At 37.5% G+C, this 25,669-nt stretch overlaps 1 protein-coding gene and 1 long non-coding RNA gene across 2 annotated transcripts; one reads left to right on the top strand and one right to left on the bottom strand.

Moving 5' to 3' along the window:
* The first annotated feature begins 6,503 nt into the window (after nt 1–6,503).
* LOC139969752 (uncharacterized) lies at nt 6,504–9,905 on the top strand. The gene is made up of 2 exons (XR_011793797.1): nt 6,504–8,129; nt 8,709–9,905. It is a non-coding gene; the product is annotated as an uncharacterized lncRNA (long non-coding RNA).
* A 969-nt stretch (nt 9,906–10,874) lies between these two features.
* LOC139969719 (galactosylceramide sulfotransferase-like) lies at nt 10,875–17,190 on the bottom strand. Its single transcript, XM_071974911.1, has 2 exons — nt 16,955–17,190; nt 10,875–14,976 (listed from the first exon to the last, which is right to left on the bottom strand). Exons 1-2 carry the CDS (start codon nt 17,083–17,085, stop codon nt 13,701–13,703), a joined length of 1,407 nt encoding a protein of 468 aa, XP_071831012.1. The 5' UTR covers nt 17,086–17,190; the 3' UTR covers nt 10,875–13,700.
* Between the last annotated feature and the right edge of the window lie 8,479 nt (nt 17,191–25,669).

The raw sequence follows: 25,669 nt of genomic DNA, 5'->3' as shown, positions 1-25,669 counted from the left end.
ATTATCCCCTGAAATAGGCGGTATTGTTTTGAAAGTTCCTGATAATAATCGTAAATTGCAATTGACTGACACCGATGATTTTATGTTAACACATTTTCTGAGAATAAATATGAGGTATAGAGCCTCACGTCTTCGATAAAGTTTAGTGCAACATTAGCATGGTAAAACTTTATGACGATGAACGATTCCCAAGACTTGAATCGTCCTATGACAACCACCAAACTGTCTATAGGAATCATCGCAGTCCACTCTAACCGTTAACTCACCTGAAGAGGTATTGCATGAAATATTTCAGGCACTTTCAAGAGATGGTACAAGACGTTTTCAGTCAACCAATTGTCTTAATTACAGCTTTTAATTAGCATCCATTATACATTATTTTTATCTCTGTTGCTCTATGATTGTCCCCCTTTTTATTATCAAGTATTTTGCGTCTTTTGACGGAACACCAGTGACGAAAACACGGTGGGTTGGTTTCGTCGTGATTTAAGGGGGTTATTCTTTTTGGTATGTAAAACTTATCAGAATAATCTCCAAGACCTGGCTTATCCAGCTATTAAAAAGTTAACATAATAGATTGGTGTCGTCATCGTAAACTCCAACACAGTAACTTATAAGTTTAAAGTGAAAGACTGGCTAATGAATGCTAAACCGCATGTAATGGTCACTGCCACTAGTAAGCCTGCTTTCATGGGCAATAAATTTGTTCTGCGTGACTCGCGGGAAGGCATGTATGTACTGGACCTGACGAAAGGGTATTCAGAGTGATAAACAGCGTCAGGTTCCGGGGCAATTAAGGGACCCGGGGAAATATGAAGTAGAAATATTACAGGAATAAACACTTATGTAGTAGCTTAAATTTCATAACGGCTACATATTATGCAAATTAAGAGTGGCAAAAAGAAGCCCGGTGATATGAATGTCCTCTTGATGCCCCTTCTGGCTCTCAGCGCCTCTGGAGAACAGTTATGCTGACCAATGCATTCAATGCCCCAGTTAGTGTAGGCAGCTATATAGCCTTCTGCATGGAAGCCTGTTTACCCATCCGCTATCAACAGTATGACATTGACAATTAGGGATAACTTGACCAGAAAGAAATGTTTGCGGTGCGGGTCATATATAAACATTTACTTTGTGTGCGTTTTTTGAGATAGATAAAGATAGAGAAAGAGGCCGAGGGCGTGATATTTTACACATTATGAACGTTGTATTGGTGTTGAGAACTTCAAGGATCATAGATCATAGATACAGCACATTGAAACAGCAGTTAATATGAAAAAGTGTTACTGAAATAATTAAGTATATATATATATATATATATATATATATATATATATATATATATATATATATATATATATATATCTCATGATATATATATATATATCTATATATATCTATATCTATATATATATATATATATATATATATATATATATATATATATATATCTATCTCATGATTATATATATATATATATATATAGGCATAACGTTGCTAAGTACAGTGGTCAAGTTGAAAAACAAATCAAAATGTGCCATCCTTTAAGTAATATATTTGTACCGAATATTTTATATGACATATAAATAATATTAATAAAATATATGACAACTAGAAACCTGCAAACACTATAAGAATAGTCCCTGCTATACCCCGGTACTTCATTTGTAATATAACATTAAAAGCAATTACACTGCACTCATAAATAACCGGTGTTACATTTCTGAGACGCTTTTGGCTAAGAGTTCAATAACTGTTCCAAATTAAAAACGTGCATTTGTTAGTTGAAACGATTGGAAAGGTAATATTCGATGGATTGCAATTCTTCATATTAATTTAATTCTTTCATTGTCAAAACGTTCTCGCCACATCTAAAAATTACCTGAAATTATCTAAAAATTACCAATATCCAAAGTGCAACTCTGCAACCAAACATGTTTGGAATGTACATTTTACTTATTTTTAAGGATTTTAATTGGTTAACAAAGTTTGTCGCTTTTACCATGATGTAATGTCCAATGATAAATATTTAGATAGGCCTATTCTAAATCTATGTCCAAAAGGTTTATATCTCTGCAACATATTTATTTCTACTGACTATGGAGCTTAACAAGCCATTTAAAACCTCATTATGCATTCGAGGTTAACGTTATTATGTGTTAAATATGCGAGTTCAAAGTCAAAGAGAAATGGTTGAGGTTCCATAACGGCCGTGTTTTATTTTTCGTAAGCGGGTCAAATGTGGAACGCCAAATGCGTATCAATACATAACATTATGTGATTACAGTTAAAATAATGCTATAACTAGCAAGATAAAAAGGAATGTTTAGAAACAATAAATCAAGATTTAATGCATGCATAACGTAGCTTTAAATTCCACCGTAATTATGTTTAGATTTCGTCTTCTTTTTCTTATTCTTTTCTTTTCTTCTTAAGAACTAAAGCAAATATTAAATTACATTAACGTTCAAGGATGGGTTTCAACACTGCTCTTCGTCAACTCGTGTAAGCTTGCTCTTGACTTTCATTTTTGATCTAGATTTATGCTTTCTCCGTTTGTGAGACATTTCTGTACGAATATTAACTTCTTGATCATTACTTTGAAAATTGTGAGTCGTTTCCTCTCGACCTGTTGGAATAAAAATCATTGAGGAATAATTTTCCCCTTTTTCCGACGGTCCTTTTGATGATGTGTTCTGCGCACACCGATACGTTTCCGACGCACGATTTCTGTCCCTATGTTTTCTTCGTTTTAGTGGCCACAGTACGTCACTTGAATGAAACATTTCTTTCATTTTCTGGAAAGAACGGCTTCGTTTACACTCTTCGCAGAAATTCGTTCCAAACACATCGCAGCTATGACATCCTCTTCCGATCCCTACCGATGAATTAACGAACGTTTCCGAATCCAATGTCACACCAGGCGAATTGGTTGTAAAAGACACATTTGATGATAATTTTGGCAATCGAACAAGTGAAACATGCGCATTTGACTTCACAACGCTTTTAATACGAGAGGCTTTGCGCTTTGAATTATAAGTCGGTAAATATTCCTGTCCTTTGTTCGTCCACGCTCGCCTAGCAATGTTAGAATGCACATGATTATTGCCAGCGTCTTCATATTTTTCTTCGTATATTGTGTCCTTGTCAAATTCGCTCACTTTAAAATGGCTGCCAACGAGTTTACTGTGATTAACTCCACGCTTGTCAAGTTCCCCTTTTGCGAGCATAAGAGACAATTTGCTATCTTGGTAAGATGGGCGATTAAGTAGATCAGGCACCCGCCATTTTCGTTCCCTCTGTTTGACAGGATAATGTCTTTTATTCCTCCTCTTTGAGTTATCGATAAGTTCATACTTAACAGAAGGAATCTCTGGTAGTTTCCGATCCAATGACGACATACTACTCATCCAAATCAGCAGAGCTTTAGACTACATGACAACAATCATATTTTGTGGCATTTTGGATAGCCTATATGACATAAAGTTCCGACCAATGTATTCCTATATATGCTCTGTTGAACTATATTCCTCACTTAGTATGTCACATGATATTACTTGAAATTATTAGCCAAGATTTGTTTTATTTATCTATGTCCTCATCGAGTATGTTCTTAATTTGGAAAAAAGAAAACCACTTGATAAGAGGTATAATTTGTAAAATGAATAAATAAATAAGTATCATATACAGGCTTGATTAGCTTCTGTAGTCTCTGTAGACAAATATATGTTTACTTAATAATTTTTGAATAGCTATTTTCGAATGTTATTTAATCCTGTTATGAATAAGAATGGGTGTCTTCTTCTATTTTTCTTTTAACGACTAATCCAAAACTCCAGAAACGCCAATCATTCAACAGGTAATCATAAGAAAAGAAGATAAATTCTCCTATTGAGACTTCATTGTACACGCGTAATACATTGATATCCTCCACGAAACTGTTATAGAGAAGAAGAAGAAATAGACGAACACATTCACTTTTATCAGTGGCCTATGAATAGGTACGTAGCGTCAGAACTCAGATAAACTTGACGAATATTGATATTATTGGAGTACTTCAATTACTGGATGGGCACGTCGTGTATACGTCTACATGGTAACCGTACTTAACCATTCTCCTTAGCGACGAAACGACGTGTCTTCGAGCAGATGCGATTCTTATGAAATTAATACAGATTTTGAACTCCCAATTATCCACAGCAATATTGAAAACAGTGATAATTCAGTGGTGAAGGTGTTGTCTTGTATTTGCACAAGTATTGGTTAAAAAAATATGTCAATCTTGACCAAAATATGCTGGAGCAAAAAATATTCGAGTTTTTGTCAATGCGATGTTCGGATTTAATCTGTCGGAATATAACGTTCGAAGACTGCGATAGTTCACTGCAATGAGTAGCGTGTTGAACCAAATAAATAAGTACCCTATACCACTATATGCACAAGCACCAATGGACATGGCACTGCTTGGTAGCAAGGATTCTTTGAATTTTTTTCCTTGTCTAAATATCTTGCAAAAAATCACACATCTTCATTCCGCTTTCGACTTACTTTCAGATGAGGACAGCAAGCAAGGCGTGAATGATAAATCCTATTGTTATAACTTTTTAGCGGAATAACGATACTTGTTCACGTGACTAATCCTATGTGTTTATTTGATCCCGTTTTTAACTTCTATTATGACGTCATCCATAGTGCGAGAACCAAACAAACACACAATGAGAGCCCGAGCAAACAGACTAACGTGAAATCCCAATAGCAACGAAACAATCCCTGATTACACCGAGAGTTGACCAACAGGAGAAAGGTAGTGTCTACAAGTGAGAGTATTTTGACAGTGGTCGATTTCTGTTTTGTTATTTGTTCGACACGCTAAATTTCAAACAGGGACCACTTAGAGATATTTAGAGTGATTGATGGAGACAGACATGCAGAAGTTGACTCGGTGAGCATGCGTATAACTGAATTACATGCCAATCACCTTATTATCACATTTAGAATGAATCTGAAGGAGATATATCCCGACCAATAAACCAAACAACACACTTCCTACGTTTATATCCAAATACAAATAACATAAAAAATAAAAATAAAATCAAACAAAATTGTTAGCAAAATGCTTATCCACTAAAGAGTGTGTGTAAGAGAATGTGTTAAAGTAAGTGGGCCTGACGTTTCGATCCTAGCAGGGCATTCGTCAGAGGCATTAAGCATCTGAAGAAGATCCTGTACGTGTACATCCGTTACGAACCAAGAACATTTCTTTGATAATCCCTAGAGAGGGTGTGTATAATTAGGTTCGACATTAGATGCACACTTCCCTATAAAGCCAAAGTTCACATATTTTTGTTGTACCAACGCACACTGATACTGGCAATGATGAAATCGACCTGTAAACCCAGACATGTAGAATATCGACCTGTAAACCCAGACCTGTGGAAAATCAACCTGTAAACTCAGACTGTATCGGCCTGTATACCCAGACATGCCCAGACATGTGCAGTATATCGACCTGTAAACCCAGACATGTGGAATATCGACCTGTAAACCCATACATGTGTAATATCGACATGTAAACCCAGACATGTGGAATATCGACTTGTAAACCAAAACATGTAGATGATCGACCTGTAAACCCAGACATGTGGAATATCGACCTGTAAACCCAGACATGTATAATATCGACCTGTAAACCCAAACATGTGGAAAATCGACTTGTTAACCTAGACATGTGGAATATCGACCTGTAAACCAAGACATGTGGAATATCGACCTGTAAACCCAGACATGTAGAATATCGACCTGTAAACCCAAACATGTGGAAAATCGACCTGTAAACCCAGACATGTGGAATATCGACCTGTAGACCCAGACATGCGATTTATTCGCCCAAAATGGTCAAATATATATTAATATAGATTTTATTTTTACTGTATGATATTGACAACATATTAACGGACTCCTTCGGCTTCTACGAAGCCCGAATTATATTAGTTTTAGTAGACCCCCCTGCCCTCATGGACTCGCAAAACTTTCCACGGACCTTTAGGAGTACGTGGACCCCAGATTGAGAAGACAGGACCTAAAGTATGTAACAAAGATTAACTTGTCTGTACAATACATGTTCTAACAGTTTATTTGTTTCTTGATAACTGAACTGGTGTTTATACGGAAAGAAACCGACAAAGGCGCTTTCCAAAATTTGTTTTTAATTTTTATTTATTACATTATTCAGATATCATATTGGTATCATATCTGAAATTAGTTTGTTCCAGCATCTTTCTGTTATCATGGTAGAAAATGGTTTACTGTGGGATTATGGGGTGCGGGGGTTTGGGGGGGGGGGGTGTATTCTTGCTATTTCGGACAGGCATCCATCTGTTAATGTTGTGTTCGTTATTGTTATATCTGCACAAAACCCACGTGATGATATAGTACCGGTGAGTATGTTAAACTCATTTCCGTTCCTGTTAAGAAAAACAAAGGTAAGCAAGAAATGAGAGAAATCTCACTGGTATATCCGTTTGGCACTCTGTGTTTTTATTTGCAGAACACTACTGAAATTACAAACATGCTTTAGAAAGCTGTAATAAATATTTTATTGACTTTAGTATTAAACTCAATATTTAGCTAGAAATATTCAAAGGTATTTCCTTTCCTATAAAGACTCTTGATTCTACAAATTATTCCCAGCTACTGAATATTTATAATTAAATTAGAAAATTAAAAACAGCTTTAAGTCATAGCTGAACACCACGCATGCGCGTATTCCATGCAAAGATGATTTACAGTTTCAACTTGTAAAACAAAATGTACCTGGCACCAGGAGATCTGAGTTTCACTACGATGAAACTTGAGCTAACAATGGATATTTCTTGGTCCCATACTACTCAATCAACATGTAAGTACATATCATACTCTCTGAAAACAGTGCATTATGTTGGGGAAGCCTTAACTCGATAGCTTAGAAAACATGTGAAGACAAATTTCACATACAATAGGAGATATTGGACAGTATTTGTCACTATTGTATGATAAACCTGTTTATCAGTGGTGATGTAATCTTGCCTAGTTAGCCTGAAAGTATATGTATTCACCCAAATTTACAGCTAACGTGAGATGTCATTCCTTAGGCGCATGCGTCTCACTGCTAGTCACATACAGCAACATGCCTTCAATTGACTGCATGTATACACCAAACGCAAAATGAAAGTTTATTGACCATATTTCGATCGATATTTTTATACATTGCGTATACAGCAATGGAACTTGGCATAAATATAAATATGATTGGAAATATACAGTTATCAAATAAAAAAAAAAAAAAAAAATCATGGATGCTTCAAGGCAAAAAAAAAAAAAATATCCACAAATGGTAATTGAAAGTGCCGTGTATACAATCTGCAATTCAAAACTAATGGAGGTACAGCTAAATTCAATTCGTTTCCAATTTCTATTTCCTTCTATTTATGGAGTAAACGACTTGCTGTAATAACTAAAGTTTCCACTTATCAGCTCCAATTATTGTCTCCTGTACAAACAGTATATTGACAGAGTAGGCCTACGCAGTAGCCGTGTAGCTCGAAACAGAGGGCGCTAAGCCATAATTGACAACCGGAAAACCAGTACTGTTTACCTCGATGTGCAGGGCAAGTTGCCATACCCGATAGAAACCTGTTTCCTCAGTCACACCCATTTCCTGTATAAATGTACGTACGTACATGTTGCATTTCCTCTGTATTAGGCTGTGTTGTAGACACGCATTTACATACAAATTTCAGTAATACCTCCTATCTGCTGCAAACGTTCAGATGAGGGACGAGCCACACTTTTGTATTATATCGTAAGATATATTATGCCACCGTACTGCTGCCACACTGTCACATGGGGAGGTCTCCCTATTAAGTCCAAATCTATGTTACAAAATACATCATATCACATTCCTATGGAAAGCGAGCATGAAGCCTGTGGTCAGGAACTCTGGGTCAAAGAGGCACTTACAATTTAATAAGCACTACCAGGCTATTTTAGGAGGCTGGGCATAATACTCGTCTCCTGTAACTTTTGAAAGTTTTTTTCTTGTACCTACAAGCCATTGTACTTTATTCCCATACTGTTCTACTCATACTTAGGTTCTTGTACTCATTCCCATACTTTTCTACTCATACTTAGATTATTGTACTCATTCCCATACTGTTCGACTCATACTCAGGTTATTGAACTCATTCCCATACTAATGTAGTAATGCTCAAGCCATTGTGTTTATTCCCATACTGTTCTACTCATACTCAAGAGTTTGCTCTCACACTCTTTTACTCAAACTCAAGTTACTGTACTCATTCCCATAATGGTGTAATCATACTCAAGTTACTGTACTCTCACACTCTTGTACTCATACTCAGGTTATTGCATTAGTCCCATACTGTTCTACTCATACTTAGGTTCTTGTACTCATTCCCATACTGTTCTACTCATACTTAAGTTATTGTACTCATTCCCATACTGTTCGACTCATACTCAGGTTATTGAACTCATTCCCATACTAATGTAGTAATGCTCAAGCCATTGTGTTTATTCCCATACTGTTCTACTCATACTCAAGATATTGCTCTTGCACTCTTTTACTCAAACTCAAGTTATTGTACTCATTCCCATAATGGTGTAATCATACTCAAGTTACAGTACTCTCACACTCTTGTACTCATACACAGGTTATTGTACTCATTCCCATACTGTTCTACTCATACTTAGGTTATTGTACTCATTCCCATACTGTTCTACTCATACTCCGGTTATCGTACTCATTCCATTACTGATCTACTCATACTCAAGTTACTGTACTCTCACACTCTTGTACTATACTCAAGTTATTGTACTCATTCTCACACTGTTCTACTCATACTCAGCTTATTGTACTCATTCTTGCACTCTTGTACTCATGCTCAAGTTATTGTACTCCTTCCCATTCTCATAATGTTGTACTCTTTCCCATACTAATGTACTCATGCTAAGATTATTGTACTCAATCCCACACTCTTGTACTCATACTAAGATTATTGTACTCATGCTCAAGTTATTGTACTCATTCCCATTCTCATAACGTTGTAGTCATTCCCATGCTGGTGTACTCATGCCTCATGCTGTTGTATTCATACGTCAAGTCTGGTAGTTACTGGTAAAAGTAGTGTGGAGACCGGTAAGGTTCAAGCACTGTTAAACCAGCTGGGTGTCTCGCATTACTGTCATAAACACTATTAAAAAATAATTAACATTCACAATATAATAATAAACACAATATACACTCTTTGATGCTTGATACCCATTCCAGCCTATTTTTTTAAATTTCAAAATGGCACAGTTAGCAAATAATCAGAATTCATCCTCAGTGAATTTCTTCATCAAGTAACCATGGTGATAAGTTGATAACCTGCTTTTGAGAAATCGTTGTATGCCTTTGAGGTTCCGTGCTGACATTCGTTTGGGAAAATAACAATATGATATGCTGAAGATTTTCCACAACATCAACAAAGTCTGCATAGATACTGATATTATTACATGATATAATCAATGTTACACCATAAATGCCGCCCATTGTAGCACGACTTAGAACGTTTCACATCATTCTTCTACCACAATAAGCACAGTTGTGTGGTTGATTACAATTAATTGAAGTCCAAACAATGACAGTGTTTGTAGTAGTCTTGAAAGAACAATATGATTATAACAATAGAGAAAAATAAATGAACCGGATAGAAACATCACGGTTGTTGAAAAGCTGTTTCCTCATTTGATATGTCTCATGAAAATTCATTTCATGTGTACGAAATGGAGACCTATTGCTTAAAATGACATGAGCTGAAAGAAACGATCTCAAATCAATTGAATATGAAAATGATTAACTATATGTATGTATACATACATATATATATATATATATATAAATATATATATATGTATGTATGTATATATATGTATGTATATATATGTATATATATATATATGTATATATATATATATATATATATATATGTATATATATATATATATATATATATATAGATACATTTACCTAACTTTATATACAGATGTGACAGAATCGACAAACTGAGCAAATTCAGCTAGAAAATGTCTTAGGTAAATGGCAACATATTTAATAGTAAGTTTACATTGATGACATCACACATGCTGTCACATCTACAGTATGTGTCACACACAGTCACATCACTGCTGTTACACATATGCCACAACATGGCAGACATTGCACAAGCTGTCACATCTTATACGCTGCCACATTTACTGTATACTACAACATAGCACCATAACAACTTGCAACCCAATGGAATGATAAAATGTGCACATACACAGTAATGTAGGTAGGGCAAAATATGGTTCCGTTCAGTTCGTCACTGTGACAGGGTATATATATATATAAGTTATAAAAGTCCAACAAGTTGGTTTGATTGAGCTGGGTTTTTTTTTTGAAGCATTTTGAAGTACAAACTGGTGTATGGATGCTTCTTTAACCACCAGTGCAAATACACCTCACTATGTGGGAGACTTATACACCCCTCTAGAATAACATCAAGGTAGACTCAGCCTCACACTACAATCCCCCCCTCCCCCCACCCAAACCCCCAATGAAAGAAAATATTACCAAAAAACTCTAGTGTACAGTACATACAGAAAATATACAACATATATGTACATATATATATACCATCCAAACTAAACAGTTGCAGAATTTTGTTCAAAAGTTGCAAAATATAGCACCATTTTTCTACTAAGCTCCTTCATTTTATCATGATCTCTCAAAGGCACATGGCACCCTTCCCCTGCAATGCACATCATCTTCAACCCCCCTCCCCCTTTAGACCATCATCTAGACCCCCCCCCCCGCCTTCCTGTGTTTAATATGATTGACTTTATGTTAACCCTAAGCTTCAAAACAAGTAATACTGTGTACAATATAAATACACTTTACTGGGAACTACAAGAAATAATTCATTCCCATATCATTTCAAATCCAATATTTCACATCTATACGTGTCTACTGAAAAAAGTGGAGGAAAATGGTACAAAGAGCTTCGTAATTCAATATAATTTTCAATAACAAAAAAGGTTGCCAAAAAGACATACTGAAACCACCTTGAAACTATTGTACCACTTGTAGTAGTTTAGCTGAGCCAATAAGGACAACAGTCAAATGCCATATGAATAATGAACATTCAATTATATAGAAAATATGCACAGACACATACAGAAATAATGCAACAGATGATACAATAGAAAATATAAATTGGTATGTAACAAAAACAAAATTAGTGTTCTCATGCAAAAAAAATGAATGTAATTTCCAAGGTTTGGTTCTAAAAGTATACCAGTCAAGTTTCTTGTGGTTGCATTCATTCTTAAAAAAAAAAAAAAAAAAAAAAAAAAAACGTAATATATGAACATACATCGTGTATCGTGGCCTTTAATGTACATGTATACTCTTGCCATTAAGTACAACTGTTCGTATAAGCACATCTGGAGGTACAAAACTCATATTTGAAAAAAAAATGTATTGCACCAAAACTTTATGAAAGAATAAAAAACAAAAAATTCAAGACAGAAAATAATACTATGATATAAGATACGTCCAAGTTATTCCCAATTGCACCTTGCACGGCATGCATCTTTAAGAATCTGGTCAAAATGAGACTCAAACACACATACACTGTAGATATAAAGCAAATGAGGCGTAGAGGGCTAAAAATGGGAATATTGCTTTACACTAAAGTCGAGGGATTTGTTATGACACACTTTTTAAAAATTTCTGATCAAATGATTTTACTATCTAGTTATGGAAAGGCAAACCAACAATGGAGTGTGCAATTGTACAGGAGCAATTGTGTTCTTCACATGTTGAGTGGGCACGGAGCGCGCAAACAATTTTGGTTATATTTTTCGGGCAAGTCGTTACAACCCCCAAATCAACTTGGGCTCCTACGCCTATGAGAACTAGGGCAAGAGTTATGATGTGGTTCACCAAAAAGTCTAATGTTTTATAATGGTTCTACTCTAAAGCGCAGGGGCTCTCTATGTAATAATAATATTTGCTTTTTATATAGCGCTTTATATCAGCGATAGGTCTCAAAGCGCTTTACAGACATTATATTACCCCTGGGCAATGATTACCTGGTCCCAGAGACAATCCCTCCAGTCGGCAGCAGTTATATACTGCGCCCAATGACAAGTTACCTAACACAGGTACCCATTTAAACCCTGGGTGGAGAGAGGCAAGTGAGATAAAGCATTTTGCCCAAGGACACATTGTAATGAACTAGGCAGGAAACGAACCAGCAATCCTTGGATCACGTGTCCGACGCCTTAGCCAATTGGCCACCATGCTCTCAATGTAAAGGTAGCAGACAGGCCAAACCAGGCCTGCAGTATGAAGACTTCTATTCTGCTAGTGAGAACTAAAATCAGCCCACAATCTTGCACTGATCAGGACTATGATGGAAAATGCCCAACATTATAATGTTTCACTATGAATAGTTTTGAGCAACTTGGCAATATTTACAGATAAACCAGCAAAACTATTTATATAACAAGTACCTACCTGTAGTGCTAACAGTTACCATTTTAGTGAGCTCTGATGTATGGCTTTGTATAAATCGTTAAAAGTCAACAGTTTCTGCTGGAATCTGTAAATATCAAACTATTTAATTTATGTACATATTAATTGACTTCTGAAACAAAGCCTCCCATTGATCATTTGTTTAGCTTTCTCAAATAAATCGATCTAATTTTTTAAACGTCTGTTTACTTTTCTTCTTTTTTTAATTGCTGTCTATTTAGTTTTTTTTTGCTTTTTAACATTTTTTAATCATCATAGTCATTTACAACTTGCACTTAATGTCAATGTGCAACATAAATAATGATAAAAAAAAAATAATAAAAAAATTGTGGATCTTTTTGGTATGATTTTTCTGTGCTTCAGTAGTATTGCAAGTGCACTTTGAGCTCATTAAATGCTAAGCTTGCATATAACAAGATTCAACTAGTCCCAGTGATAAATTTACAGAAACTAATTACCAGATAATCCAGGACTGATTGATAACAAATTTTGCAGGTTGCACATTTTCTTTGTAGACTGTCTGGCCAACAGATTCGGTTGCCCAATAAAGTTGTGTCTTGTATAATGCATACATGCATTTGATGCAAACAAAACGGGGCCTAACCTGATTACTGGAATGATACTTACTATACAGTACTGTAGCTTATAACTTGGTTCTGTACAGTAGGATAGCTGCTTTGACACAAACTGGATTTTCTAAAGAAAATGTCGTTCCAACCTGTGGTGTTTTCATTCCATCTAATGTGCAGTAGGCCCCTGCTGTACATATTTTATCTGAAGTATGCATTAAAGGGGACGACATACACCCTGCATGATACAATAACTGCATGATAAAGTGTGGGATGCACCAATGTGTCAATAAAACAGAAAGCAAGTTGGTGATTGGTCAATGATGAGTCATGCAAATCTCATTTGGTCAAAGTTACTTGAATGGATATGATCTGGTGGATAAACTCTGATCCGTCAAAATGATTTACGTAATCTACTGCATCAGCCTCTATTCTAGCCTACGGTCTTCTCCTCACTCCCCCTCTTCTCCCTCATGCCCCCCACCCCACCCTCCAACCCCTTGCCCCTATCATCAAGGTACTCTTTTCAATGGCACCTTGACTTTATTTCTCCTCATCACATCAATCTCCTTCAGGTTTGGGAATTGCTTCCTCCTGAGATCTTTGGTAAACTGTATCTCCGGCATAATCATGCTCTCGCAGTCCTTGTTCCCGTTCTGTTCCTCCTTGAGAACGAAAGCATTGATGTGTACGCCAAACGGCTGCCAGACCTTGAAATAGCCTTCCTCCTTATTAGCTTGGTCTGTTTTGATGCACTTCTCGTACAGTTCCTGAGTTTTCTCTCGGAGTGTGGCGACCTCTGCGGCCATTCTACTCCTGCCATAGTCATCTATAGTCTTTTGAATGGTTCTATTGAAATGTTCGTAAAGTAAGACGTCGCCGTTGTTCCAGTCTCGGATATTCTGTTTGGCCTTTTCCGTCAGAGAAACGATACTATCGTCTTTCCTTGTGTTAAGTTTAAATACCACCACATCCTCTGTGGTCCAACAAAGCAAGTCTCTCAACAATATCAAGGACTCCTCAAAATATTCGGCCACCATCACCAGGCGATAACGTTTATGGAATGTCTTGATGTGTTTTTTAACCAGTGCTTCCGAGTTGAAGTCCTCTATGGCCACGCCCATATCGAAGAGCATCGGATTTTTCATGTGGACTTTGTTCGACGTCGAGTCGTAAATCGACTGAGCGTTCTGGAGAAACTTTTGCAGAGCTTCGGGGTCGTTGGTCATGCTGAGTCGATAATCCATCTTGAAGTAGATGAAGGCGCTCTCGAACACTTTGACGGGATCCCGGACGATCGTGATGTAAATTGTATTGACGGGCATGACTTGCGGGATCTTCTGACTGAATCTGGTGTGATGACAGAAGATATTGTAAACGTCTTTTTCGTTATGAAGCATATGTTTCTTCTCAAAGTAACTTGGATAACCTAAGTGGTGGCCTGCTGGTGGTAGGACAAACTGAAGGTTGTGCTTGTCCCCATAACGGAGAAAGATATTCTGCACGGTGCTACTTCCTGTTTTGTGTGCCTTGATGAAGGTCACATTTTCTCTTGGAGAACAGTTTTGATTCGCATCTTTAGCTTTGGCACGAGTTAATTCGAACAACTTTCCCTTCGGCAGACTACGTCGTTTATCGATACCTTCCTTCTTTAGGTGTTGCCTATTATCGATTGCAACCTTATCTAGTTCATTGCCGTGTTCCATCTGTTTCTCATCGGATAATCCCTCAGCTGGAAGGTCACCTTTGTCTTCATTTCGTTCTTCCTCTGACAAGGAAACTTTTGCCCTTTTGAAGAAAGAAAAGAAGTAAAGTTTATTTCATCTTAAAATACTTATATCTTCTTTAGGGCTGACTGTAAAAGATAGATGCAGTAGTTGGCTTGAGGCCTTTGTTGTACAGTAAAACTGGGCTCTTTAACCAGGCTGCTAAGATAATTATAATCATAATAATAATAATAAAGGCTTATAAGCACAACAAAGACAGAAAACTGTGTGCACTGCTGTGCTCAAAAACAACTAAATAAAACTCAAAGTACTTAACGATACAAAAGTTAAACCTGATGGAGATTCTGGCTGAAATCAGAACCACTGACAAATAAGTAGTGTTTTAATTGTTTTCTTAAAAGTAGCAGCATTTTGGACTTCTTTAAGGCTGTCAGGAAAATTCCACAATTTAAGATGTTCATCGAAAAGTGGATGTTCCATGTTGTGGAAAACAATTCCCTGCCATAGGAGACAGAGAAGGGGTGATCCATTATTGTAGATCTACTTGTTTGATTCTACTGTACCCATTTAGCTTTTCTCTTAAAAGGGAGCTTATCTTTCATGTCATAAGATCTGTGACACTGAAAACTTCTTGAAACTTCACATTAGCAATAGTAGGTGACATAGGCCTAGTTAGTTACTTAGGACCATCTTGAACAAAATGATTTCAGGCATAACTGGAATATTCTGTCTGACACCATCAAGTCCATATTTTTCAGTAAATATGGTCATATTTTGTTTGTAAGTCTTTGTGTACCTTTTGGCCTTGAGCAGGTTCTCATGTGTAATCATTAATAAACTTTTGCAAGTTTGGTGTTCCACACCCATTAAGATCCCTTTGTCATGTATTATGATGGTACACAGTTAAATTATTATGATGATTACAGCAGATGTTCTTTTAAAACTTTCCCTGTAATGACAGTCTAACTGGATTTTACTTTTTCCATTTTGATTTAGTTGCATCCTTCAAGTAAGTGATAACATTATGCCAGGTTGTATTTATGAAATGGTTTTGATTTTGACCAAATTTCCCAAAATTCACATACTGTACGTATGCCTCAACTTTGCTGCATAATTCCTGTTACAGGCAAAAACTATGACATGAAATGCTACATAGTACAAAATGGATGTTTTCTTCTTTCAAGACTAAATTACAACTTGAGCTACTATAATTAAAGCTGTACAGATTTCAAGAACTTTACTTATGGGAGTTCATGACTAATTTGATCACTATTCAATAAAGTTGGTGTCAAACTGGGCAGATACATGCTGTATGCACAACAAAGAGCTTATATGTGATGTACAGTAGTGACCACACAGAATTACTGTATGCTACCATATGGCACTTGTGGTGTGTTTGTCTATTTCGTTAGGGTTTGGCCTACAGTATCTTACCAGGATTTCCAACTGAAGGATGTCCGGCTATATTACAAATATGAACGGCCATTAATTATTTAGTGAATATTGGCTGTCATTCAAAATACATGCAAATGCAATAACTGTATGGAAGTACACGAGGGGTTTATCAAGGTCCAAATATGAACATCATAAGCCTAACATTATCTCTCTTATCAGCCTACCTTGTCTATAACATGATAACGCAACACAGCCAAGCCTACAGTAGTGGAAAATGGCAACATATTTGAAGCCTGTAACGTTTGGGTACCTACGTAGTGTAACATAGCTACAAGTCGCTAGGCATAAGCCTAACCATGCAGTCTAGGCCTTAGTACTGTAGACATAAGCTATAGCCGAGGCCTAGGCTACAGTCACAGATTAGTTCCGGCTAAATCATTTATGCAAGGTAAAAAAGTTCGAGTTCACAGTAAGTTACTGTCATATTGCACAGAAACAAGGGTTAGCTGCCACTAGACGTACTGTATGACTTTAAGCCATCCTAAGCTACTGTAGCCCAGGCCTAGGCCCTATACTAATTACTATGTTAAGCCTAACTTTACTATTCGGAATTAGGGCCTATGCCTAGGCATATTTTATTGTACCTATTGCCAATATTGGATGGTAACTTGTCTTCATGGTGTGGAGGTTCTTCCCGAAATGACATTATGAAAAACAGGCAGGTAAGTAAAGTGATCCCGACGACAAGGAGAATATACCGCGCTTTCATCCTCATCTTGGCAATCGAATGTTTCCGTTGATCAAGAAATTATGTTTGCATCGACTACGAAGTTGTAACATTCAATTAAATTAGTTACTATAATTTATGTACAGAGTATACGTTACTTGAATTATCATAGTGCAGCCTCATTGAAGGTAGCAGACACTTACAGCGGTCACTAAGAGAAAAAAGACAGTAAGACATGACACACAGTACTGCTACTGTGGTTGTGTGTGTGTTACATAGAAATTGATCAATTTCTATGGTGTGTTTTATAACTGACACTGCGGTCGAGTGTGTTGTCCAAATTATAGTGCATATATAAGAAAGGTATTGTTTTTCTTGTTTTTCAAAATTGACTGATTTGAGTTATCGACCTTAATGAGATGTCCGGCTAGCACCACATTAAAGTAGAAAGGTTCCTCTTTCACGTGGTATACCTCTACTATCGGTAACAAAACTGATTTCTTGACCAAAAGTGGCCTTAAAGTTTATCGGGGTTATAACCCCGATACCGACATCTTTTTCAATTCAATTCAATTCTTTATTTCCAGTATAAATCATTAAAAATTTATAAATAGGAAAATAAATAAAATTATGATAAAGATATAAAATAGTAAATACTAGACAAAACACTGAGAAACAAAATCACAACAATGGTTCTAGAGCACCATGCTGTATGAACATGGACGCTCTATAAACAAAAGAATTCCTATAAAGTTCAATCCTGAATCTGGGAGTTATTGCAGCATTCCTCAAATTGTAGTTTGTCTTATTGCACAGAGAGTTTATTACACAATGGAGTGGGTGTCCTTCATTCCTTTGGATGTTATTTATTAGCCTCTGATTCCTTCCTAGCAGCCGTATTAACTTTATCTTTAAGTAGGTTATGATTTAATCCAAAGATTCTCTCACAGTATCTCAGGAAACTTAATAATCCTTTCTTATCTTTTATTTGGACAAAGTGATACCAGACCGGGACAGCATATATTATATTTGGCAAGATAGAGGCCTCAAACACCCTTTCCCGTATATGGACAGGAAAGTGAGGAGCAATATATACATGAGTGTGGCGACAATGTGATACACCTTGGCTAATACCTTCGAAATATGATTTGAAAACGTCAGCTTGTTGTCGATGCAGACTCCTAGATACATTGTACTGGAAGTACGTTCAACGGATGTATTGTGAATAACTGTCCTCTCGTCTCTCTTCTCGATTAAACCCCAGTGCTTAATATTGATGTTTTCGAAAACCATTTCCTTACACTCCTCTTCCTTACACTTCAAGCTAATTATATCACATGAACATTTTTGGCCTTTTACAGTATGCATAGCGTGAATAATTATCGCTTTAAAACAGGTAAGAGAAAGGAATCGTCTTGTTATTGTCCGCTAATTTAGGCTGCCCTTAGTGGCTGCTGGGGATCCACTTTTCCGCCACAGCTACCTAGCGCTCGTCACAGTGTACAGACATCAGTGGCCAACGGCGCAAAGTTGATGTATACACAATTGGCTGCTGTTAGTGGATGCTCTTAATGACTGCTACCTTCAAACAGGTCATAACCACTGACCGGTGTTAGAGGTCAGTGGTCATAACGCACAGTCAGCAAATCAAATGGAAGACTAGTCAGAATTGGCACTTAAAAATGCTAACATGCAAATTTGCTAGGAAATGGGATGGCCTTGCTTGAGACCGCGACCGATTTTGATATTTTTTCGGGGTCTTCGCTGTTCGAAACAACATGAAACCTAATGTAGATTACAACAAGCAACAACAAGCTTGAATAGTGACGATTCATGCGACATCATGAAGAAATGTTGAAAATTGTGATATTGCTTTAGTTGGTTTTGTACAAGTAACAAGGGCGTAGGAACCGGGGGGGGGGCTGGGGGGCGCCAGCCCCCCCAGTGAAAAATGTGGAGGGGCGGAAGTATCATTCCGCCCCCCCGCTTCGCAAGTCATAAAACCCCTTTTTCATTTCCAAATGAGAAAAAAATCTCATTTGGAGCACCAAATTGCATCTAAGGCCAGGTGAAAATGCAAAATTATATACAAAATGGAGTGGGTGGGTTGAAGTGTGCTATATTGCACCAAATTGCATATGAGGCCACCTGGAAATGAAAAAAAATTCCAAATGGGAGGGGCAAACCCCCTCCCCTAAGACTCCTCCCCCAGGCCGGCCATCAGTCTTCAGCCCCCCCCCCCCACTCAAAAATACCTTCCTACGCCACTGACAAGTAATATGTAGGCTATAACTTGCCTTCCCCTCCATAAGTGTAAGCGCTGAAAAAATAAATCAGAGGGTAGGTAGGGGAGAGGTGTGTGATTAGGGGGTTGAGCTGCCAAGGGTGTAGCTAAAAAAATGGGGGCAGACAAAACCTATCTTCTAAAAGTAAAAAAACAGATAGTTATAGGTCATGTTAGTGTCCTACAACTGTGTTGGTGCCATACAAGTTTCCTACTAAATATACAAGTGAAGAAACACACACACACAGATATTATTTGTTTTCTTTACACCTTTTGCTCCCGGCCTACTGTGTACCCTTCCATCCTCACGTGGAGTAGTTTTCCCCATTCTGGACCCTCAAGTAAACTTTAATAGCGCTAAATTTCTATATGACTCATTCTTCGCTCAATATTCGCTATAAGTCTATATTTGTGGAAAATCTGGAAATATTCGTCATATTGCTCGGTGAGATTGTCTATTCATTGAAACCAACAGGGAGCCGTTGGTGTACTCTGTTTTTCGGTTATGGAAGTGGTTACACGATATTTTGGACATAATTACTGCAGGTGGTACTCCATGGTCAGTGGGTTATGGTTTTGTTTTATACCGGATTGATGATCCCCAGAAATGTCCTGCGGTTTTTTTTTTCATATCCTGATGTTTGTATCGATATTAATTAAGAAACATTATGATGTAATATATGTGATATACTTTTATCGTGGGAGGGTCCACCCGTTTGAGCCGGTTCTGCGACTTCAAATTTAGGCGGCTTGTCATCGCCTGTCAAGACATGGTTTTGTCGGGACGTTGGTATTTGACTTCGGGCAGCGACGTAGCCAGGAATTTGAAAGGGGGGGGGGGAGCACTTTTTGCGATTGATATGGATTTTCAATGTTGTAGGCACGACTATCTGAGCGGAGCGCCACCATCGGTTGGCGCGGAGCGTACAAGAAAATTTGTGGTTTTACAAACCCCCCAGATGGCCGGGAACGGCCCTTCCCGAATGTTCATTCTGGTTCCCTGGCCTCTTGCCAACTTGAGACACCTCATTCAATATCACTTTTAAACCCAAAAAACAAACGAGTTAAAATAGTACGTAATTCAATAATACATAATGTATTAAAATTAGCAAGGTACACAAGGGCGGCGGAAGCACTTTCAATCTGGGGGGGGGGGGGGCACCGACGTCAAAGGGCACTTCGCAGAAATTCGATTGGACTGATGCAGCCTGATATTTAGTACCCTTTATAAATCTTATTGTATTATCTTATTTGCGTATACATATCACTCCATCAACGCCCCCCCCCCCGTCTTAGTAGTCTTACTTTTCAACTTCTGATACTTGTAGATACAAAGATAGGCCAGAAATGTCTTTGATACAACCATAGCCAGTAATTGTCTTTGATACAACTGTAGCTAGTAAATGTTTATCGAAAGGCTGTTTTGGAACTTGGAACGCCGATCGTGACAACAACAGGCAACAAAGTGCTGCAGCTCTATACATATAAAGTCTGTTAATCAACGATAGGCTTATTTGACTGTGGAATGTTCTCAACTGAAATTTTATCTGCGTAAACGGGTTCTTAAGTAGATGTTAAGAAACTGACAAGATCGTATCCTAGTCTTTTTCGGCGGGTAGAGTACTGAATGAAACGGCACGCGATATGAATGACAGCCTAGATGACAGAAGAATAGGTCACCTAATTTAGCCATAATCTTGCTACGTTCATTTCAATTGTTTTTCCTGTCTAGGCTCTTAAACTCGTCCAGCAAGCTTATGGATTTGAATTATGGGTGTTTTAATAAAAAAGATAACTTGGCCAAAACAAGTGTAGGCCCGGGCCTACAGTGCTACATACTGGCTACGCCCCTGATAGTTCTAAATTAGGATTAGATCTCTTACTGAAATATCGCTGACCTGATAAGGTGATCAAGAGTACAAGTTTTATGTAGAAAAGGGCACATTTTTAACCTGAGGAAAAGTGGGGGGGGGGCACTTGCCCCCTGTGCCCCCCGGTTCCGCCGCCCTTGAAGGTACATGTACAGAGTAGTCTTACTTTTCAACTTCTGATACTTGTAGATACAAAGATAGTCCAGAAATGTCTTTGATACAACTGTATAGCTAGTAAATGTTTAAGTTAGCCTAATAAGAGAAGGCGAGAGCTATCCGACGATTGCCATCTGATGCAAATTTCTCAACTGAAATATTATCTGCGCAAACGGGTTCTTAACTACATGTTAAAAAACTGACAAGATCGGATCCTATAATCTTTTTCGGCTGGTAGAGTGTTGAATGAAACTATCGTGCTACATACTGGTTACGCCCTGATCATATGATATCATTATCAGCAGATTTTGTTTCCTGTTTAAATTCTTTTACATGTTCTTTTACATAATATATCAGAAAGACAAACATAGTGCTCTTTTACAAGTTTTCCAGTAGGATGATTCTTGTTTATTGTCCAATATCTGGACTTTAATACATTTGACAAACTTAACTGATGGACAATGTAAACTTTCATATTTTCTACTACAGCCAGATATGCAGTGGCCTAAAAACAAATATCGTTATCGCAGTGTATTAGCAGTGTAATAATTATTTATAGGAAGTGCGTATCACGTACGATTGCTAGCTTAGCTTCATAACATGCTGTTCGTGCAACAACTTAGGACGACTCATTGAACGAACGTTGTCGACGTTGTTGTGCATACAGTTCGTGAAATTCCATAGAGTGCGGTTAGGTAGGCAATATGTATTTTATAACGCAGTGGCCAACTGTGGGCTTGTAATTGGCTATAAGCTAAATTTAGCTAATTGCTTCTGCCAAACTAAGTAAGTAGTTGAATCAGTAGGCGTGAATGTTACTACGATTACAATCGAGTTAACGGAGCTGACGAGTATTCAAGATCAAAGGAGCACTGACAAATTACCATGCTAAAAAAACGACAGTTAAAAAAAAAAAAAAATCGACACTGAAAGGGGGGAGAGGTCGCTCCCCCTGCTCCCCCCGGCTACGTCCCTGAATTCGGGGGAACTGTTGAGACTTGCAGGCTTGCTGCCAGTTTGTACTTTTGTAGAGTTTCAGTGATGTGGTGACACAGCCGAGTCCAGTCGATAGCGGCAGGAAGAATAAAGTTGATCTTGTTAGTAGAATAAAGAAGAAAATTAAAACCAAACAAATATTCAGGTTGAAGGAATCCACGGTGGAGAAGACACCAAGACATTCCACCGACAAACTTAGTTATTTCAATAACCATTGTTTGACCGATTAACCGTTTTTTCCGTTTGGTAATCCACGTTATCGGTCGGAATTTCATGATTGTATAGTTAATTATTGGGCATTTGGCTTGCCATACATGTTGGGAACACCGACAAGAATCTTTCAAAGAAAATGATTCTAATTCGAGGATTCAGGATCTTGAATAACTTGCTTGTTAACGTTTATTTGCTGGCATGAAGAAATTCATGGTGTAGTAAGATACCGTGACAACGAGAAAGAACGTGTTGAAGGATTTTTCAATCCCTATTTCGTTAGGATGAAAGCAAACGAAGCCCCGGATGAAAGCGAAACGAATGACATAACAATACACATAGTATATGCATCAGTGAGGTTTCTATAGTATCTCTGTAAATATTTTGTAATTTCCAATTAGCAGTATCGATTGCTACTTGCTCAGTCAATTTGACGAATCGATCCAAAATGTCGATAGTTAATTTGTTATTGTCGTACTAACCATTATGAACTACCATTAATGATCTTAGACGAAACACACACGCTACCCCCCCCCCCTTACACACACACAGAAATAATAACATAGATGCTTCAGTTTATCTTATTCAGTTGCATTCTTGTACAATTAGCAATGCTTTTTTTGGTTTATTAAATTTGGTGACGAGAAAGGTGTAAATATGAAGTATACTTATCAATGAATCTCCCTTTAAGTTAGTTAGTAAGACTCAAGAAGACATACATGCCTTAAGTTTATCTTATTCAGATGCATTCTTGTACAAGTAGCAATGTTTTTTGGGTTTTTGGTTTTTCAAATTTGGTGACGAGAAAGGACTAAATATGAAGCATACTTATATATAAATATCCCTTTAAGTAAGTTAGTAAGACTCAAGAAGACGAACTATAAGTACGGTATAAGTCTGTTGCAGTCATCGGCGTCGTCTTCATTGTCATCGTCATCGTCGTCGTCATCTCTTCGTCTTCGTCGTCTCCGTCTTCGTCATCGTCGTCTTCATCATCGTCGTCATTGTCGTTAGAGGTCGTCATCGTCGTCATCGTCATCGCCGTCGTCGTTATCGTCATCATCGTCGTTGTCATCTTCGTCATTGCCGTCATCATCGTCATCTTCATCATTGTCATCGTCATTGTTGTCGTCTTCGTCGTCATCATGTAATCTGCTAATACATTAAGTTTTACATGATTAAGGCCAAACATTTCCTTGTCGCTTATCAATTTTGACGTTACAGTGTGTAGAATTATGCATTTTACAACACATTCCAGTACTTTTACTTTCAAAATGTCGTTAACGAGCTTCACGGTAAACTTCCGTCCTATAAACCTCATAATTTACTGCATTTTTCATTGACTTTGTATTTAATAGAAGTACAAAAATAAGCCAATTAAGTAAATGCAGAACTATCATGCTGTTTCCAGTTGCATAAGCAATTCTTCAAAACATCAGCATCGATTCAAAGTGGTTTCACTACAATAATACAGCACAGCAATTAGACCTCAAACAAATGTATCGTCTCCGCTTTTCTTCTTAGTCGGCTTCGTTATTATCACCCTCGTCATCGTCGTTGTATTTGACATCCTGTTCATCATGATATCTTGCACTCAGTCCCTACGTGTCGCTATAGTTACAACATTTGGTACCTTCAGGCGCGTAGCCAAGGGGGGGGGGGGCGAAGGGGGCAGCCGCCCCCACCCCTTGAGCATATTTTTTACAATTGTTTTTAAGGTTTTTATGATATCGCTAGTATTTTCAAAAGAGAAAATGCTAAGATGCAACTAACAAGGCATGGGAAGTGCCATTTCCGGCGATCTGAGAGGCATTTACAGCCAAAATTTTCTTGTACGCTTCGCGCCAAACATGGTGGCGCTACGCTTAGATAGTTTGCAATGCGGAATCTACAGTTTCGCCCCTCCCTTGGCAAATTCCTGGCTACGCGCCTAGGTACCTTAAGTACCTAAAATGAACTTGAAGCAAACCGATGTGATATCAATCCTTGTTCTTAATCAAAAACTGCTCTATATTTATTTTTAAGTTAAATTGTGCAACAACATTTTAATGTTTCGTTGCATAAATACACTACAATCATTCGATTTCTTGTTATCTTCACAAATACATAAATTATATCCAGGGGCGGACTGTGTCTTGAAACCGACACGGGCATTTTCCACCTAGACCGGCCCATTATTCATTGATATGTTACTTACATAGTGATCGCCGTCCTGGGGGAGGGCTCTAATGGGAGGGAGTGTGAAGTTAATAATTTTCTAGAAGCAACACTTGATTAAACTGAGGAAAGTTAAAAATGTAAACAAATATACAAAAAAACATATGTTTTGGGCTGGATTTTATTTAGTTTTTCAAGCATTTTGTGACAACATGCTTGAAAAAATGGAAAAAACCCTAAATAAAATCCATTAGCACGGACGGGTTGCCAATAGCACGTTATTTTGTTACGAACTAACAGAATAACTGAAATGGTGATTTCATGAGCTGATTCCCAGAGTTAAAAATATGTTTCTACATAGCCCGTCTGTATTTTATTAACTACTGTGAGAATGGGCTGTAATTTTTACCAGGCTCCCCAGCCCACCGGCCCACCGGGCATTGCCCAAATGCCCGTGTGGCCAGTCCGCCACTGACTATATTCAATCACAGACCACCACAATGGGGTGCAAAAAATAAAGCAAAGTTAACCTATTTTGTTGACAGTGCTCACCTCGGTGACAACACAACGTCTTTCTTTTCTTCAACTTGTGGATATTTCATCTATCAATAACCTAACGAAAACGCTAAATTGAAACTAGTTTCCCCGTGGTACAAATGGTGATAACGTCAAGTCTTCCTAGCCTTTCAAGGAAAATGCTTTCATTTTCTATTTGCATTGTTCATTTCCGGGGGGGGGGGGGGGGTAAAATGAAATTATTATTACCCCATATGAACAATCATAAAATCAGGGAGAGCAACTTGCCAACTTGCAGGTTTCACTAATTCCGAGGACAGTACGAACTATTCATTAAAATGACACGTGAATAATGTGGGACAAATCAAATTAAAACGAAAGTTCCTTAATAAAGGAAATATAGATAACGTTATCGTTGAAACAATTTACATTGCCCATTGAG

Source organism: Apostichopus japonicus, chromosome 1, assembly GCF_037975245.1.
Source record: "Apostichopus japonicus isolate 1M-3 chromosome 1, ASM3797524v1, whole genome shotgun sequence".
In the NCBI taxonomy this organism is placed as follows: domain Eukaryota; kingdom Metazoa; phylum Echinodermata; class Holothuroidea; order Aspidochirotida; family Stichopodidae; genus Apostichopus; species Apostichopus japonicus.
The sequence above is the reverse complement of the archived record's forward strand: the minus strand, read 5'-3'. Positions and strand labels throughout refer to the sequence as shown.